Source organism: Podarcis cretensis, assembly GCF_951804945.1.
Source record: "Podarcis cretensis genome assembly, chromosome: 2".
Taxonomy (NCBI): domain Eukaryota; kingdom Metazoa; phylum Chordata; class Lepidosauria; order Squamata; family Lacertidae; genus Podarcis; species Podarcis cretensis.
This window is the reverse complement of record NC_137171.1, coordinates 3,856,647-3,876,106: the sequence shown is the minus strand read 5'-3', so window position 1 is coordinate 3,876,106 and position 19,460 is coordinate 3,856,647. Positions and strand designations below refer to the sequence as shown.

At 44.1% G+C, this 19,460-nt stretch overlaps 1 protein-coding gene across 5 annotated transcripts in view; it reads right to left on the bottom strand.

Moving 5' to 3' along the window:
- LRP1 (LDL receptor related protein 1) overlaps positions 1 to 19,460 on the bottom strand; it is a 317,944-nt gene that overhangs the window by 78,280 nt on the left and 220,204 nt on the right. For all 5 annotated transcript variants that reach the window (XM_079967068.1, XM_079967067.1, XM_079967069.1 and 2 more), the window contains 10 exons: positions 18,954 to 19,118; positions 16,892 to 17,136; positions 15,070 to 15,201; positions 12,921 to 13,148; positions 12,464 to 12,638; positions 11,894 to 11,988; positions 9,589 to 9,738; positions 5,376 to 5,519; positions 4,843 to 4,968; positions 2,081 to 2,212 (listed from right to left, as the gene is read on the bottom strand). In XM_079967068.1, the coding sequence (XP_079823194.1) occupies positions 2,081 to 2,212; positions 4,843 to 4,968; positions 5,376 to 5,519; positions 9,589 to 9,738; positions 11,894 to 11,988; positions 12,464 to 12,638; positions 12,921 to 13,148; positions 15,070 to 15,201; positions 16,892 to 17,136; positions 18,954 to 19,118 (1,592 nt within the window). The remainder of the gene's footprint in view (positions 1 to 2,080; positions 2,213 to 4,842; positions 4,969 to 5,375; positions 5,520 to 9,588; positions 9,739 to 11,893; positions 11,989 to 12,463; positions 12,639 to 12,920; positions 13,149 to 15,069; positions 15,202 to 16,891; positions 17,137 to 18,953; positions 19,119 to 19,460) is intronic.

The following is a 19,460-nucleotide window of genomic DNA, read 5'->3' as shown; positions in this document are numbered from 1 at the left end:
TATTTACAATCTGAAAAGTTATTGTAAGCAACTTAAAATGTTAGCTGGTTTAATGTAAAATGAGCAGCAAATTAAACTTAAGGAAATTTTAGAGATAATAAATAATTAAGGAATTATTGTGGATATGCAGTAGTAGAGATAAAATGGAAGGAACCACAGATGGAGAAAAAGTCGATTTGATGCTATTTTTGGTTTTGTTAACTTGTATGTTTTGTTGTAAAATGGAAAATGATAAATAAATTTATTTATTTTTAATGAAAAAGCACAGGACATCTGTGTCCATACATGTCCTTCTACTGGTTTAATCACAACGCACAAGATTTTTCTTATTTTCCCCTCCTTCCCTTGTCCTCAACAGTTATAGCAATAGCTCCTGCGTACATGTTGTTCCATCCTTCTCTCGTGGTTCCCACAACCTTTTCCTTGTCGGGGGGGGGGATTTAACCTCACCCCACTTCCGACTACATTTCTGCTCAGAATTGTATGCCCTCTCAATTTCAGTGTGGCTGCCAACAGTCATGGTTTTGAGATTGCCTTGGATCTGGGCCAACCCCTTAAATTTATAAATATATGTAGGAAATTGGATTGATAGAGGATTGCGTTTTGGGTTTGGGGACCAAAGTGGAAACAATCTGCCCCCAGATTCTGGCCCCTGCAGAGCTCTGGCTTCCTCGTGCTGGGTTTCTTGCATTATCTCTTTCTAAACATGAGGCTACAGAGTGTATTGTACCGAGAAACCTCTATGTGCTCCTCCTCCGCATGTTGCTAGACTCCAACTCCAATCAGCCAACCAAGCCAGTGGTCAGGAATGATGAGAATTGGAGTCCCAACATCACATTGGCTAAGGAAAAAGAAAGAGGGCGAGGGAATCAAACTGACTCCAAGCCAAAGGCCAGGCGGAACAACTCTGTCTTACAGGCCCTGCGGAAAGAAATCAGATCCTACAGGGCTCTGGTCTCATGAGACAGAGCATTCCACCAGGTTGGAGCCAGAGTTGAAAAGGCCCTGGCTCTGGTTGAGGCTAATCTGACTTCCTTAGGGCCCAGGACCTCTAGGGTGTTGCTATTTATGGACCTTAAGGACCTCTGTGGGGCAGACCGGGAGATCACACTCAACTCAGACTTGGAGAATGAGGAGACAACATGGCTTACTAGAAGCACAGCTGAGGACACACCATAGGAGTCCAGAGTTCAAAGCACAAATGTACAAATCCCTCAATTTCTCAATTTTCCAATATTCAATTCACCCCACTTCCACAATTCAATTTAAGCAAAGAACCAAAAACCTCTGCACAAAAATGTGTGTGCATTTTTTGGGTGCATTTCTCCTAATACATACATGTTAATACACTTTTGCCAAATATTAGAGATGGGGAAAAAATTCACTTGGTTTGCATTTTAATGCAAACCTAACCTAACCTAACCAATTGGTATCTCTTGCACCAATACACATATCAAAGTGCAATTAATGTATCTTTTGATATTTGCACTTCTCCAAATTCTGTGGTGCAGTTCTCCAACCCACAAATGTATACACAAATGTGCACGTTATGGAGAGTGTGCATAAATTAGCAAAAATAATGTGCATGCTCACAAATGTATGGGAAAACTGCTTGCAAACAATGCAGCAGACGTTTGTCAAAATTACATAAAAAGATGCATGTAGTAGGAGAAATGTGCACAAAAATGTGTAAAAAATGTAATTTTTTAAAAAATTGCAAACTGATGAAGAAATGCAGTGAAGATCAGAAAAATAAGAAACTGACACAAACAGAAATTGATATACGCACTTGCCCATCTCTACCTAACATACACATTTTGTGAGCAATTTCCCCTAATATAAAGCATTTCCGGGGGGGGGGGGTGTTAAAATACTGAACTGCAGGACAGCAAAGTTTTGGTTCATGTATTTCATTCAGAAAGTGCAGAGTTAGGGAGGTCTGCATTCAAATGTCAACTGAATGAATTCCTCCCACACCCAGCTGCTAAGATGGAGGGGCTCAGGCCCACTCCCTCCCTTTTGTTTCTATCCATATCCACTCCGGACACAAGGGGCAAACCTACTTTAAGCATTCACCTACCAGCATGGAAATCAATACCAACGGCCAGTGAAGTCCCAGAGACTGGCACCAGAGCATCAGATCTGTCATTGGGGTCCAGTGGAATGCCCCGGATCCCCTCATGCACAGAGTAGAGGAGGAAAGAGCCAACACCTGCATGGAAGAAAGAAAAATCCAACAGTCACAAACTGGAGTCTCAGCACAGGGCACACAGGAGAGGCCAAGATTCAATGGCAGAACATTAGGCTTTACATGGAGATGGTCTTGGGGTCAATTTGCAGCAGCAAACCTGGCCTAGAACTCTGTGTGGAGACCTGGAGAACCACTGCCAGGCAAAGGAGGCAGTCATGAGCTGAATTCACAAGAAACAGGGAAGGGCTGTAGATGAACGTCTGAGCATATGGTTTGCATGCAGTGTTACTTTGAAGGAAGGTGGGTGACGGGGAGAAGAGGAGAAGAAAAGGAACTATGAATAATAATAATAATAATTTATATATCTCATTTCATTTGAAAAAGACAGTTTTAGTTTGCCTTCCTTGATTTCCACAAGCCCCATCCATACCTAATAGCTTATGAAAACGTTTGGTGCAAAGTAAGATATTAGCAAAAGTGTGGAAGCTACTTTTAGCCTTCTGCATGGGTTAGAGTATAATCAATCAATCAATCAATCAATCAATCAATGTTAACCAGTGGTGTTGTGTGAGCTCACGGCACCTGAGGCAGGGCTGGGCGCACACTGGGGGGGGTGCATGCGTGCCAGGGAGCGGGGCACAGAGGGTGAAGGAGCCCACCAGGGCACCCCAGCCTTCATTGGCAAGACTGCCAGAGCGGCCCTGCCCCATACCGGAGCCAAGCAACGCCATGCTGCGCCACCTGCCTGCCTATATAGTGGGGAATCTGGCCAGCCGACATGGCACTTGGCAGATACGAATGTGCTGGCGCCCCGGGACTGCCCGGCTCGGTGCTCCTATCTGCAAGCGTTGGTTCCTCTGACACAGGGAGAGGAGCACTGGGCTGCACTGCGCTGTGGGCACCTGCATGGGGCTGCCTGCTTTGCACCCCCTCAAAAATCTGTGCCTAGGGCCACAGCCCCTCTGACACCCCCTACACTATGCTCAAAGTGCAGCCGCTGATAGGAATTCATTTTGGATTTGTTTAACATTTGTACCCTGCTTTTCTCCCCTCAAAGGGAAGTCCAAAGTAGCTGACAATCCATTAAGTCGCAACATTATAATCAATATAGACCAAGTATACAAAATATTCCAGTAAGGACAGCAAATGTAGGTAGCTTCAGGTTCTGAGAAAGAAGAAGGGAATTCAGAAAAAGGGCCACGGGGAAAATACATTGTCAGGGGCGTCAAACTGCCTGCAGAGAGCAGATTCCTTTGAAGAGCTCCATCAGCCTCCACTGGCAAACTCAGGCAGCAAGGACCAACTGTTGTGTAGCCAAAATTGGATGACTGAGAAACAAAAGAGAAGTACCAGCATTCTGAGGTTTGCAAGAAGCACAAAACAATCTCTCTCTTTTTTTAAAAAAGGGGCAAAACCAAAACCCAGCCCAATGACGACTGAGAATGCTTAATAGCAATGGAATGCTGGAAGATGTTGGAAAGGAACATGGAAAGTCAGGGAGGGGGAGCATCAAGGAGAACATAGCAGGCTCCCTGAACAGAAGCACTCTTGTCAGGGGCTGAGCATACGCTGCAGCATTTCAGTGCAGGTACCACTTGCATTCTCCACTACTGAAATGGGCTGGCAAGGGGCGGGGAGAGGCATTCGGCGCTTCCTAGAGTGCATCTTTATATCTTAGGGAGGAAAACTACCACCTACTCAGAGAAGGTAAAAAGAGAAGGGAATTCTGGAATATGTTCACTTTGCTGAACTATCTTGTGGAAAGGAAGGGCACATAAAGGAGGACCCCTAGTCCGTTTGCCTTTGTATGTATGCAGCCACAGCTGCCCTAAAGGGAGGATAAGAAACCTTTGGGCAAGTGGCCTCTTGAAGGCATTTTCTAGCCAGGCAATTCTGTGTTTTGCCCTTTGCATCTTAGGGATCTTCCACATTTTGTTTTTTTATTAAATGTACACCTACTATATATTTCATTATCTACACAAAAAATACAGTATGTGAGGGAGAAAAATATGTGTTTGGAAACACAAGTCTCCTATAGGAAGAGAGATCCAGGGTTGGCTGCGGAACCCTGTTAAATGTACATTTGCTGCCACTTTGGTACATGGACAGCTCCATAATTAACCAGGGTAAACTCAGGGCAATTGTAGCTTGAGCTGCAAACAGTAGCCACCAGGTGGAGCTGTGCTGCACATCACTCAAGATACAGTGGTGCCTCGCAAGACGAACTTAATCCGTTCCGTGAGGCTCTTCATATAGCGGTTTTTTCGTCTTGCGAAGCAAGCCCATTGACAGCTTAGCGGATTAGCGCTATTAGCGGTTTAGCGGCTTTTAGCGGATCAGCTGATAAGCGGCTTATCAGCAGATCAGCTGATAAGCGGCTTAGGGCTTAGGAAAAGGGGGGAAAAAGGGAAAAAACCCCGCAGGAACTGGCAAGACATTTTCGTCTTGTGAAGCAAGCCCATAGGGAAATTCGTTTTGCGAAGCACCTCCAAAATGGAAAACCCTTTCGTCTAGCGGGTTTTCCGTCTTGCGAGGCGTTCGTCTTGCGGGACACCACTGTATACAGAGCAACACAGTTCCCAGGAGCCAGGCCTAAACAGCCACAGACCACTCTCCTCAAACCCCACAGGAATCAACTGGGGTCCCCTCACCTTCACAGGACTGCTGTCCACTCTTCAGGCTGTAACCAGCTGTACACATGCAGGATCGAGTAGTCTCTGAAGTAGGAAGGCACAGCTGGGAGCAGTCACCGTTGTTCACGCTGCAGGGGTTGGTACCTACAACAGTGAAGGTGAAATAATGGAAGTAAATGGGCACTACTGACACAGAGCCAGGCAGTATCAGGCTTCAGTTTTGACTGCCAGGTGACCACAGACATGACCATCTTGCTTCACCATGGGCACAGAAAAAAAGGGTGAACTTTATGGGCATGTTAAGAAGACAGTTGTACAAGGAACTTGAAGTGACGCAGTGAATACTTAATGTGGTTGAATCAGCACCAAATCCAAAGCTTGGTTTCCTATGAGACTGCAGGCAAGATCTTTCCATACAGTATGTGAGCCTTCTCTGCTTCCTGAGTTGGAACTCCCTGAGCCCTGATCAATGCTCACACTTCCCCACGATGCTTCTTCAGGCCCTCCCCATGCATGATGCCCCTTATGATCCGTGCACTCCAAGAGCTTACCATGCAGCTGAATGCTCTCATTGTAGATCTTCATATGCATGACCAGCGTGGTGCTGTTGCGCAACACAACTGCTTCTGTGCCATCCTTCTTGTTGCAGGTGCCCATTTTTTCTGAAACCTGATCAGCCCACCAGAGTTTATCATCTGGGAGAGAAAGAGATGAAGATTACGCAGCTTGCCTTTACAGGCAGGGCATACTCTGACTGAACTTGACACAGGAATCACAAGCACTGTGGCCAAGCTGTGATTCACTGGCCAGATTCAGATGATCACATTTCAATAAACCAAGATATGAATGACCCTGTCTACCCTGCATGAAGCTGTTTTGCTCCAACCTTCACATGAGTGAGCCAGGATATTATTAGGCCAAACTTAAAACCATGGCTACACAGCCTGGCTTGTTTGGGAGCCATTAACCATTGTTTCCGAGGTTGTACATAATAGGAAACTATAGTTAACAGAGACTTCCAGTCTTTTTTCCCTGGCATGCATGAAGGAAGGCGTAAAGTGGTTGCATGAGACCATATCATTATTGTCATCTTAACAAAGCTACTGACATCTCCCATATCCTGATCATAATGCTGTCCACTGACCCACATTGGAAGCAATTTACAAGACTCCACATTCCCCTGCTTTTCTACATTATCAGGTAAAATATTGTGCATTTTAGTCTTTGTGAGATAGTCTTACAAAGCCTTCACAATGCTTTAGCGTAATTCCCACCTGCACATAATATGAGTTAGTTTGGGACACAAGTGGTGCTGTGGTCTAAACCACTGAGCCTCTTCGGCTTGCTGATTGGTGAGCTCCTGTTGCTCTTTCCCAGCTTCTGCCAACCTAGCAGTTCAAAAGCACACCAGCATGAGTAGATAAATAGGTATCACTGTGGCGGGAAGGTAAACGGTGTTTCCATGCACTCTGGCACTCATCACAGTCCTTTGTGCGCCAGAAGCGGTTTAGTCATGCTGGCAACATGACCCGGAAAGCTATCTGTGGACAAACACCGGCTCCCTCAGCCTGAAAGCGAGATGAATTACACAACCCTATAGTTGTATTTGACTGGACGCAACCATCCAGGGGGCCTGTACCTTTTTTTTACCTTAATATGAGTTAATATCTTGCTGCTGGGGGGCGGGGGGAGTTGCTCTGTTGTCTGGCCTTCCCTGGTGACTGGGAGCGGCCGCCGAGACCATATAACACCGGTCTTGAAAGACCTACATTGGCTCCCAGTACGTTTCCGAGCACAATTCAAAGTGTTGGTGCTGACCTTTAAAGCCCTAAATGGCCTCGGTCCAGTATATCTGAAGGAGCGTCTCCTCCCCCATCGTTCTGCCCGGACACTGAGGTCCAGCTCCGAGGGCCTTCTGGCGGTTCCCTCACTGCGAGAGGTCAAGTTACAGGGAACCAGGCAGAGGGCCTTCTCGGTAGTGGCGCCCACCCTGTGGAATGCCCTCCCATCAGATGTCAAAGCGATAAACAACTACCTGACATTCAGAAGACATCTGAAGGCAGCCCTGTTCAGGGAAGTTTTTAATATGTGACCTTTTAGTGTATTTTTCATCCTTGTTGGAAGCCGCCCAGAGTGGCTGGGGAAACCCAGCCAGATGGGCGGGGTACAAATAATAAATTATTATTATTATTATTATTAAGAATATATTCAAGAGGTGTGCATGCGAACAATAGAAAGGAAGAATGTGGCGCCTCCCATAAAAATTATTTTTAAAATCTGCTCATTTTTTGTAACAGTGAGCAGGGAAATACACACAGCAAGGAAGGAGAGCATATTCTTTCTACTTGTGTCTGTTTTTACCTCCTAGAAAACAGCATCTCTGAATTAAGCATTCCTGAAATCAATAGCCCTTACTTACTTTCAATTAAATATACTTAAGGTCAGTTTGTAACTTGAAAAAATATGCTACACTAAACCATAAGAACAAGCCACAGCAAGTCTCAGGTTCAAATACTCCCCCAGCAATTCCTTTGACATAGCCATGAGCAGATGGGAAACTTTTGCTTCTACTTTTTATCAACCACAGTTTAGCATATCTGAATGTAGCTAATGTAAACTATGGTTTGTTTAAATAAGCCAGTTTCATAATCCATGGCTTGAAGGTGACTTGTTTCAAACACACTATAAAAGGCTGTTGGTTCAGACTCTGCAACAAGCTGTGGTCAAGAAAGATGGACAGGGATGATGACATTTGGACGGTCCTGGGTAGGAAAATTTGGTGCCAAACTGTGACTTAGTGTTATATCTGAACTCTCCCATATCATTCAGATGACCACTCAGTGTGAGGGGGCACTGAAAAAGATTAAACCAATTCATGGAAGATAGATGTCTGAAGGGTTATTAGCTATGATAGCTAATGGAACCTCCATTCAGAGGTACCTCAGATTGTCAGGTGCTGGAGAGAGCTCTCATTTAATAAATTTGGGTTGATTAATCAAATGAGTTTTCCTTGATCTTAACTCATGCAATAGTTTTGAAGTAGGAAAAGATACTTGCTTTGTGTGGGATTCAGCTAATGAGCCCCATCAGTGGAAGCATGCACAAGGTCTTCTAATGGGGCAATGGCGCTTTCCCCCACTCTCCTCCTCCAGGGGGTTGCGAGAACTACCAGAACAGCACACAGAGGGAGGAGATAGGGGACTGTTCCAATGTTGAATTCCTCACTTTGCTTTTAGATCGGCATGAGGAACCTTTGACCCTCCAGATGTTTATAAACTGCAACGCCTATTGTCTTTGACCACAGACCCTGCTGCCTGGGACTTATGGGGTTTGGAGTCCAACAACATCCAGAGGACCATAGGTTCCCTGTCTCTGGATTAAAGGGTGCCTGTACATGTCACAGCATGTGCCACCCCTTTGCAAGAGGTATTTCCTCCTATGTGTAAGAGAAGGGGAAATGCCTAATCCTGGGTTGTGCCCACCCACAATCTGTAGATTCTAAAAAATACTTTTTATCCAATTAAATTCTTTAAAAAATGTCTTGCACAAATAATCAGAGTGGCTTTTATTTCATTAAGATGAGTTTAAATGATTGATGCAACTGACTCAATGATAAAAGTTCACAGCCCTACCAAAAACAGGAGCCAGCCATCACCCATGTGCCTGGCTTGGGCATGGCTGGAGGCATCTGGGAGGCTGTGGTTAGAAATATTACTACTACTACTACTACTACTATGAGGTCAATCTGCTGTCCCAAAACCTCTGTCCCAAAGCCCTGCCCTGATGACACCACTGGTAAAACCCATTTAGCATTCAACAAAGATCCTTTAAGCCTCCATTTCTAAACATCACTGCTGCAGCAGCTGTGTCAAATATAATGGCTTCCTGGCACTGGTGTGTGCATGCATGCATAGAACAGGGATCCTAGATGAAGCACGACACTTTAAAAAACACTGAAAAAAGCTAAAATAAATGGGAGGAATTCAACGTAATGCTAAGGTTCCAGCTTGCCAGACAGAATGATCTCCACTCTCCTCCCCCGTGCGCTGTTTTGGGGGTTCTCTTGCCCCCCCAGCCAATTTCAGGGGTGTGGGGGGAGAAGGAGAAAGCCCCATTGCACAAGCGGAAGCCCATTGGAAGCTCATCTTTTGCAGTGCCTTAATAGTATTTGATTTATAAAGTACCAAGTTTTCATAAACTACAACTGATGTTAAAATGGAATGAAAAATAGCCATCAAACATATAAAGGTAACTGCTTAAATTTTAAAACAAAATACAGCAGTGGGATCTTCATTTTACAGTTTAATTGCTTCCAACAGATATTATAATGAGAACAGGTACAAAGATTTAATGATGTGAACCAAGGTCTCAATGGGAAAAGTGGATTTATTTCTCATTATAAAACTTGATGGAAGGAAATTAATGTTTATCACTTTAAGGATGAAGGTGGCAGCCTATGAAAAATTCATACCCTTTGCAAAAATAGCTAATATTCTATCTGGCGGTAGAGCAGCATCTTCTCAGTAACAGAAAATTGCTGCTTAATTGTCTGAAAAATGCAATGCGTCCAAAACAGAAACACAGACTTGAGAGAAAAAATGTGTGCTGTGCATTAAACAATTCACATGCATTGTACCTTCCCCCCCCAAAAAAACAGCCAATAGAAAAGTCCATGGATATGCTGCTTATATATGACCCTCTTCTCATTGTTGCTTACCAGACTGCTGTAGCAATAGCTCCCAAACTCAGCCCTGTGACTCTTACCCATGATAGCCAATGCTGTGGCCTTGCGTAGCTGGTTCTTCATGGTCTCCAAGACCTCCAAGCCACTACCATCCAAGTTGCACCTATTGATGGTACCACTACCAGAGCTGATCCAGTACAGCTTGCTTTCCTGATAGTCAATGGAGAGCCCTGTTAGGAGAGAATAGTCCAGCGTGAAGGAGGAGCAACAGCATCATCAGTGAAATCTGCAGGTGTTAATTACAGCCTGTGAATGTGCATTAGAGATGGGCAATTCAGACTAATTGCAGTCCATGTCAGTTTCATGTGCATTCATTCATAAGTCTGTCCACATCCAATTTCTACACTAACACATTCCTTTAAAAAAACCAACCCTTATTTTGCCCTGTCCTTTCATTTTTTAAAAAATACAATTTTTATTAAAGATTTTATTGGGTTACAAAAGTATGTGCATTGTCTCTATTTTCACTTCATAGAGTCTTTTCTACAGATCAGTTACAGTTGATGTGAGACATTTATGTTGTATACAATGTGAGGCTGGGGAGAATAGGGGGGAGAAGGGGGATGGTAAACTTACATTCTTTTACTTAGTGAATGTGTGAGGTTTCTGTTTCAGTTTCACTTGGGTAGGTTCTCCATTTTAAAGTTGTTTCTTTAACTCAGATAGACTGAAAACTTATCATAATAAATGAAAGTTTTCAGTTCACTCGTAGAAACTGTGAGATAAAGCCACCAACAAACAGAAATGATACTTGGGATATGTGAATGTTTCCCACCCCCCGGCAGAGGGTTGAAAGGCAAAGAAGCAAGATCAGGGGATGGTGGATGGTGGATGGTGAGGTGCGAGAATCAAGCTGAACTGTGATGTAGGCATTTTGGACTTTGCTATTTAATACACAGAGACTTGGGGCCTATGTCCACAGCACCAACTTCTCTCACACCTCCCCTTTTCCTATTTTTGCTTGCTGCAATCCCTGGCCAGGATCCTTTGCAGATGCATATCATTCCATCCTTGGTGTGGATGTGGATTAGAGTGAGTGTGCCCAGGTAGGATAAATCCTTCTCTCCAATTCCTATTTTCTCCTTTTTCAAATGTAACTTTCCATTGGGGAGAGGCTACTAATTTTACACTAGGATAGCTAATGTAAAATCTGGTAAGGAAACAAAGCTTTTGAACGTCTGTTTTTGGTCCAGTTATTTGCCAATATGTTCCCTTGCTAAGAAAGATCCAGGGCTGTGTGTCGCAGGTTTGATCACATTGGCACACACTTTTTGGTTTAAAAGGTTAACAATCCTGTTCCGATCCCCAAACTGAGTCATAAGACTAGAGATGAGGTTTTTGCAGAATTCAGAGAGGGACTAGATATCCAGAAATGACAAGGAATTTGCAATATGAGCTGAAGGCCACAGAAAAGCATGACTATTTCTGTGAGGGTTGCACTGGTGTTTGAGCTTTGCTGCAATAAATTTCATGTGTGCCAGCACATGTGCACTTATTCACAGCAAAAGAGAAATGTGTACCTCTCTTCGAAGGTTGCCCATAGTTTCCATTTCTCTTTTTCTGTGAATAATTGCACAAGAATTAAAACTGCAAAAGCCACCTTTTGCAGTTTTAATTCTTGTAAACTTTTATATCTTAATACACTTCTTTACAATCTGCATTATATATTTTTCAGTACTTTGCTTTTTATTCTGGTTTATTATTTGTTACTGTATTTTGTACTTTTATCATTTATTGTCAGGTGAAGCTGGTTTTTATCTAGATTGTAGGCTGCTTTGTGGAGGAAGTTCCCCCCAAGATGGGGTATAATTTTTTAAAATTTAGTAAGTAAGTAAATAAAATGAACACAGAACTAGAGAAAGTGAACTGAGTTTTTTGGCCCACAGAAACCTGATAAGTGAAACAGACACACAAATACTAGGAGGGGACACTGACAGATGAAGGTGGTTGATACCTGTTGTGTGAAGGTATTACAACCTTTTCAGATGCACTAGAGCAGAGTTGGGGAAACTGGCCTTCCAGATGTGACTGAACTACAATTCCAACCTGCCCCAGCAAGCACGGTCAATGGACAAAGAGGACTGGAGCTCAACAACTTCTGGGCAGGCCACAAATTCACGACACCTACACCAGAGCTGTGATTTCAGTGGGTTATGTTGGCCCAGGGTTATTCCAATCATCACAGACAATCCTAGAAATGGAAGTGAGCCAAGAGCTGCATCATTCAAACTGACACCAACATGCTAAGGGGGACCAGTGGGTTCTGCCTCTATTAGGCACAGACTAAGTTCTTAGGCATACAAGAGAGTGCCACAGTCTCCATACCAACAGGCCCTTTTTGGTTTGTGAAGAGCAGGGTACGGTTGTTGCCATCCATGTTGGCGACACTGATGTTGTCTCCATCAGTCCAAAAGAGTTTCCTGTAACAGAGGCAAACAGGAAGACCACTTATTATCACTAGTACTTCTATTATTACAAAGTTCAACTACAACTTATTTTTCTTGCAGGCTCAATTATTAACCCTTTTTACAGGTCTAATTATGAGCAAAATTGTTTTAACACACCTTAATTAGAATCACTGGGACAAGGGAAAAGGAGATGCCAGGCTTATTTTTTTTCCTGATGTTGAATCCAACCCATGAGTTTCAATTGATTAGCTCTCCTTGTACTACTCAAGAGTACACTTACTAAATCGAAGTGCCCCAAACACCTGGAGAATCAGAAGTTCAGATAAACTGAACAGGTTTACATTAACATAGAGCTACAAGGGGAGGAAAAAGCAAAACTAGCTAATTTGGTAGAAAAACAACACTATACTATCCTGGAGCTGTCATTCAAACTCTAACCCTATTGACTACCTTCTTTCTACAGAATCTCTTGTTCTACCAGACTCACCCTTTGAGAGGATGTACAACCAAACAGTGAGGCTTGTCCAGTCCCTGAATAACAGCATTCTTAAAAGAGCCATCTAGCCGGGCGACATTGATCTGTTTCTTGTGGGCATCGTAGCTTGTCCAGAAAAGGTTCCTGGAGACCCAGTCCACAGCTAGGCCATGGGCATTGGGTAGGTCTGCAAGGCAATGAGGGTGGAGAAACTGTGAAATGAGGGTGAAGCCCAGAGACAGCAACCAAAAAAGGAAGGTACCTGTAGAGCACAGGTGAAAAGCTGCAAGAGCTTTAGGTTCATATGGCACAGGTTATAACAAGATAAGCATGCCAATGTCTTCCACTTGACTACTGCATTTCACAAAAGGTTCTAAATCTATCTGACAAATCCATTCCAAAGGATAGTATATATTGCAGGGATGAGAGGAAGCAAGGAGAGTAAATGAATGACAGGCAGTCCCCCCACCTGCAGACACAACTGTTTCCACGCCTGTCCCATTGATGAATGCCCGCTTGATGGTTTGTGTGCGGACATCAGACCAGTAGATCCGCTGCTCCATGGCATCATAGTCAACTACAGTGACGTTGTCAATGTCAGGAACAGTGAAGGAGTTGATGTAGTTGTAGTATGGGTTGTCAATGTCAACCCCGCGGATCTCCATCTGGCGGGCATAGAGCAGGAACTTCTTAAACTCTGGAGAAGGGGACAAAGGCCAAGAACGCATAATGGGAACTCACTCCAGTCAGGGCTTAGTAGATACAAAGCATGTTTGCTTGCCAGATACTAATGAAGGGGAAATGTTTATTATTGACCTGTTAAACTCCATTTTTGTTTGAATCCATTTTGCTCAGGCCTCAAACTGCAGCTAGCTTGTTTCTACAATCCCTCAGCATTTAGTTGATAAACTATCTGTCCGAAGTTACTAATCGTAAAATACATCTGGGCTGGCATTTGGCCTGATCCAGCAGGACTATTCTCATGTTCTTATCACATCACTCCTTCTTAGAGGTACAAAGACAATCTTTTCCATGACCCTTGCCCCCATCAAATCTGCAAGAACCAAAAAAGCAGTTTTGGGACCACTTTCTACATTTCAACTAGTTCTAGCATTTCACTTTTTTACAATCCTTTTTCTTGAAAATTGACTTCTATACATTTTCACTGAGATCCTGTTATTTTCTCTTTATGCTGAATGTTGCCTTGAGCAACCTACTGTTAAATGTGAAATAAAAAACAATAGCTGCTTTATTCCAAGGTATTTAAGTGCCTAAGGTGAGAATTAGGGACGCAGGTGGCGCTGTGGGTTAAAGCCTCAGCGCCTAGGACTTGCCGATCGAAAGGTCGGCGGTTCGAATCCCTGCCGCGGGGTGCGCTCCCGCTGCTCGGTCCCAGCGCCTGCCAACCTAGCAGTTCGAAAGCACCTCCAGGTGCAAGTAGATAAATAGGGACCGCTTACCAGCGGGAAGGTAAACGGCGTTTCCGTGTGCGGCTCTGGCTCTGGCCAGAGCAGCGATGTCACGCTGGCCACGTGACCCGGAAGTGTCTCCGGACAGCGTTGGCCCCTGGCCTCTTAAGTGAGATGGGCGCACAACCCCAGAGTCTGTCAAGACTGGCCCGTACGGGCAGGGGTACCTTTACCTTTACCTTTAAGGTGAGAATTACATGTAAGGCAACAAGCTCAGAGAATGGCAAGATTGCAGGACCAGTTCTCCTCTTCACTCCAAGCAGGTCTGCATGTAGTGTCATTCTAATGTGACTTTGGCATGTAGTTTCACACACTGCTATGGAAACAACCCAAGTATCTAAATATGATTCTGTAGAATCTAAATGCGAAGACAATAGTTTAAAACAGCTTTAAATTATCAGGGCCAGAAATGAACAAGCCTAGGGTTCATACACAAACCTTTCTCCCTCCTCTGACACAAAGCAGTAATGACGTTAGAAAAATCTGTCACTGTTTTCAAATTAACCAGAATACGCCATTACATATAAACGTAGGGAACTCTGGATTGTTTCAACTCTGGTTCGTGAATATGCAAGGATCATAAATCATACTTTGACCCTGGCTTGTTTGAACATACCAGAGTTTAAACTAACCAGACTTCCCCAAGTTTAGGTGTAACAAGGAACTCTGATTAGTTGAAAAGCAGGAGTGAAAGCTTTTCTTCTCCTCACTGTTCCTGGCTGTACCAAATGAGAAGAGGGGAGGTGGTGAGGAAACAAACCTGAGACTCATCCAGGCATATATTTAAGTGTGTCGAGGAAAAAGGGTTCTGCTCAAAAGCTCCTATCCTCATTTGCAGCTGATCCCTCATGCTGCAGTCTGAGAGCCAAGCCAAGGAGTCCTAGATGAACCCATTGTCTACATGTCCATGGATTTAATGGATATGTCTTGGAGTGTGCCTACATGGGGTTTTCATTGTTCACTGTCTGTACTGCATTCCCAAAGGCCAGACGACCTGCAAGAACCATATCTGTCTGCAAAGCAGGTGGGAATAACAGGGTCAAGGAGCCACACCAACTAAGATGATACACTTTTGCACTGTTGCCCCAAATCTTTGGGGTGGGTCTCTAGGCCTGAGAGTGGACCAAAGCCCCTCCATTCTTCATTTACCATAGCATGTGACGTTGTCCTTGGCCAACTTCATCAGGTGAGGACAGGCACAGGAGTAGGTGCTATTGTAGTTGATAAGGCAGAGGTGAGAGCAAAGGCCTTTTCCTCCATTGGCCTCACAAGGGTTGGGAGCTGCAACAACAAACAAAGTGCTGGAGAGAAAAGGTTAAGATCCTCACCCCAATCCTGAAAGAACAGTCCTTCTGTAAAGAGAGGGTGAAGCATAGCTCTCCTTTGAGAAGGCCAAGGCACGGGTGACATAAAGCTGGCTGGGAAAGGGAGATCTGGATAGGTTGGCAGCATAGGACTGGATCTCTGCTTTCTCCAGCCCTGTCTCACACAGTCACCAAAGTGCATGTCTGCATTCAAACATAAGGAACAATGGAAGAAAGCCAACCCTAAAGCCTACTATACAAATCCCAGATTTCCAGGAAGAACCACTCTGCACCAAGGAAAAGTGCTGTCTCTACATTGCGTTAAAATCTTCACGTGGATCTGCAGTCATGTTTTCAACTGGTTTTATGTAACAAAGCTGAAGCACATACAGCTGTCAATATGCATACCTTGTTTACCTTTGCTTGGCCTCCCTTCATTGTGTAGCCTCACCAACATGAAATCATAGATTAAGTCCTTGGGGGGCAGGGACCTGCTATTTTTTCATTTATTTGCTTCTGTTACTCTGAAAAGCGCTGTGCATATAAATCCCCCACCTCCTTCGGCTATCTAACTAATAATGGCTTACAAAGCTTTTCTTGCCTCCAGGACCACACACAGAAATTCATCTCTCTACCACACAACAAGGTAATGTGTTTATCTACTACACAGTACTTTGAAAGAATCTTCACAGGAACAGCCAAATTCCTTGAAAGAATTTTAGAATGGCACTACATCCCCATAAGACAGTGTCCCAAGAGATTCCACCTCTCTCTTTTGGACCCCTGAGGCAGCAAGACAGGACCCAGCTGTGGTTCCTCCTACTCCACCAGCCCAATAACCCTCTCTTCCAGTTACATGGGGCAAGCCAAGTCCCATCTGCAGGTCAAAGCAGGCATGGGGCAACGGATTGTTGGGAAGGCCTGTAGCTCACTGGCAGAGCACATGATTTCACAGAAAAGGTCCCAGGTTATTGCATCTCCAAGTTGCGCTGCGAAAAAGTTCTGCATGAGCCCCTGGAAACCTACTGTCAGTCCAGGATGACATTACTGGGCTAGGTGGACTGAACAGCTTGACCTACGATTAATTTATATTTAATATTTCATTTATCCAATTTATTGGTTGATTAGCAACTTAAAACATAAAACAGGCAGACAGACACATATATATTAAAAGGCATCTTTTTCTGTTCTCCTGTGAATCAAGACTCACAACTAAGATCACCTCTTGAGGTTTTCTTCTTTTTGGAGGTCCTGCAGCTCAGTTGCAGAACACATGCTCAGCATGCAGAAGGCCCCTGGTGCAGTCTCTGTCGTGTCTGATTTTGGTTTGTAAAAGGATGAGGGACAGACAATTTGCCTGCCTCAGATTCTGGAGAGCTGGTGCCAGAAAGGGTAGGCAATGCTGAGCCAGTTGGACAAACAGGCAATGCTGAGCCACCTGGGAAAAACCGCTTCCTATGACCCTGTCATTTAGGCACCAGGAGAAGACCATTGCTGCATGCTATCCTGCTGCATCCAAGCTCTCACAGCTTAGAAACCCAGGAGTGGACCTAGCAATCCTAAGTGTAGCTGTGAGCAAAGGAAGCTTCAGCCTGCCTCCTGCTACCTGCCTTCACAGAATTTCCCAGGGAGCCCTCCTCCTCTGCCCTTCCCTTGTCACAGCTCACCTAGAGGCTGGCGAGAGGGATGGTAGACCTGCAAGTCAAAGGGCTGCGTGTTGGTTCTCTGCACAACAGTGACATTGTGGCCGGTCCACTTGTTGGCCTTGGCCAGGGTATTCGTGCGCCAGTCAGTCCAGTATACCTCACCACCATAAAGTGTGACAGCAAAGGGGTGCGACAGGTACTCATGCCCTCGGAGCACCTCAATGTGGCCTGTACCATCGTAGAGGGCAGAATAGATAGCATCAGACCTGTGGAGGAACAGGGCAGATTTCATTTAATTTCTTTGTTTCTTTGTGTGCATTTCTTACCGACTCTTACCGACTCTTCACCCAGGATACAACAATTCAATAAAACAAATAACATTTGCAATTAAACAATAATCAAAACAACAACACAATAATACTTCACTTTTCCTTACTCTGCAGAAGATAGTGGAGTGATTGCTTATAGCAATCATTATCACCTCTGGGAAAAGAAGTGTGTCTTCACCCACTGATAGAAAACATGCAATAATGGCATCAGACACACCTCCAGTGGGAATGGGTTCTGCAAACTACCAAGACGACCCAAACACCTTGGACTTCACTGGGCAGCGGCACAGCCAAAAGAGCCTCCTATCTATGGTAGTGGCTAGGAATGGGGCACAGAAGGAGCAAGTGGCTATAAGCAGAATGTTTATTGTGTGTAAGATGGAAGTGGAACACTAGCCATATGAGAGCAGAAAGAGCAGAGCAAGAGGAAGTAGGGCAAGAACCTTCAGTATCCGCTGACAATCTGCTCATGCGGAGGTGTTCTGGCTTTCAATTTCAGAAAGCAAGCCAGCATGAAATCAAAAACTGGCCAAGATATTCATATAATCTGTTAACCGCGCACATGCACACACACAAATTTATTATTGTACCCTAGGACCTACTACTCAATTTATTACTTTTGCATCCAGGGACTGATTACACTAATATTGTAGTTACAGATAGGTAGCCGTGTTGGTCTGCCATAGTCAAAACAAAATAAAAAAATTCCTTCCAGTAGCACCTTAAAGACCAACTAAGTTAGTTCTTGGTATGAGCTTTCGTGTGAAGTGTGCATGCACATGAAAGCTCATACCAAGAACTAACTTAGTTGGTCTTTAAGGTGCTACTGGAAGGAATTTTTTAATTTTGTTTTGACTAATATTGTAATTATTCAATATTCAAAGAATATGAATGTGTATGAGTGGGTATCATAGTATATTACAGTATACCCAAGGCTCAGAGTAATAAGCCTGGGGGTCTGAGGGGAGAGCCATCCTAGGACGACTGCTTCCACCTCTCATGTCTGGTCCTCTTGTTCTAAGACTCTTTTGTAAGGGAACTGCTGTGAAGAGTTTTATGGTCTTTTGATTCTAGATATAAAAGTTAAGCAGAGAAGGGGAGAAGTTACTTTGGGATATCAGTTAGACTGTTGGTAAGCTTTATGCTCACTTAATTTTCTTTGCTATATTATCAATGAATTGTTAATTGTGGAACTGTTTGTGCTGTAAAAATATTAAAATTTTAATGGTTATTGTACTTGACTGGTTTTTAAAAAAAAAATGGTTTGGAGAACAAACCTGTATATAAACAAATGGGCTATGATTAATATTGACAAAAAAACAAGTTAATTATTATTCTACCCAAAAACTGAATATATGCAAAAGGCAGGTTTTTGGGCCTGTATATGCAATGACAGGAGCATTATATTTTTTTTTCCAGGAATGTTCCTTTTCTACTCAAATACTGAATAGTCGCACAAACTCCTCCACCTCCTCCTAAATTTACATCTCGCAAAGAAGCCCAGGACAAAGCTACCTATGGCAGACCAAGGATATTTTTAGCTGTGCAGAAAATAGGATTCCACTTACTCAGTACACAAATTCCATACCAACACACACACGCCCATACCTCGATCAACCTACACATATCAGGCAACAGAAACAATGGCACCAAACAGGCTTTTTTTGTGCAGAAAGATGTTCGTTTTACCAAAATTATTAGCTACTACCCAAAAATCTAAACCAGATAATATTTGGTGGAGGGACACTACACACCTGGCATCTATCCACAGAATGCGCTTCTCCAGGTAGTCAACAGTGAGTCCATTAGGCCAACCTCCTGAGCCAGTCTCCTTGTGGATGACACGCCGGCCCTCACCACTCATGGACGCTGCCTCAATGCGCGGCAGGCTTGCATCCCAGTCTGTCCAGAAGAGAATCCTGGGAGGAAAGAGGAAGGCGGTACGCAAGTGATGAGGCAGACATGCCTCCTCTACAGCTGTACAGGGCCAGGGCCTAAATGGCTTCCATAATTCTACAAGAGCTGAAATCTTAGCAGCTTTCGCCTTGACATACTAAGCCCTTGTCTGGAGACTGGTTATCAATCACCAATTAATATCCTTCCCAACTATCTATAGCAGCCTTTAGAGGAACAAAAGTGAACAGCATGAAACATCCCTGCTGGGCTTTGTTAAAAAGGGCCATGCCTTATTTCAGCGCTGTTCTCACCACCTTTATGCACAGGGATATGCACTCCTCTCACTCCCAGCCCCCATCATCAAG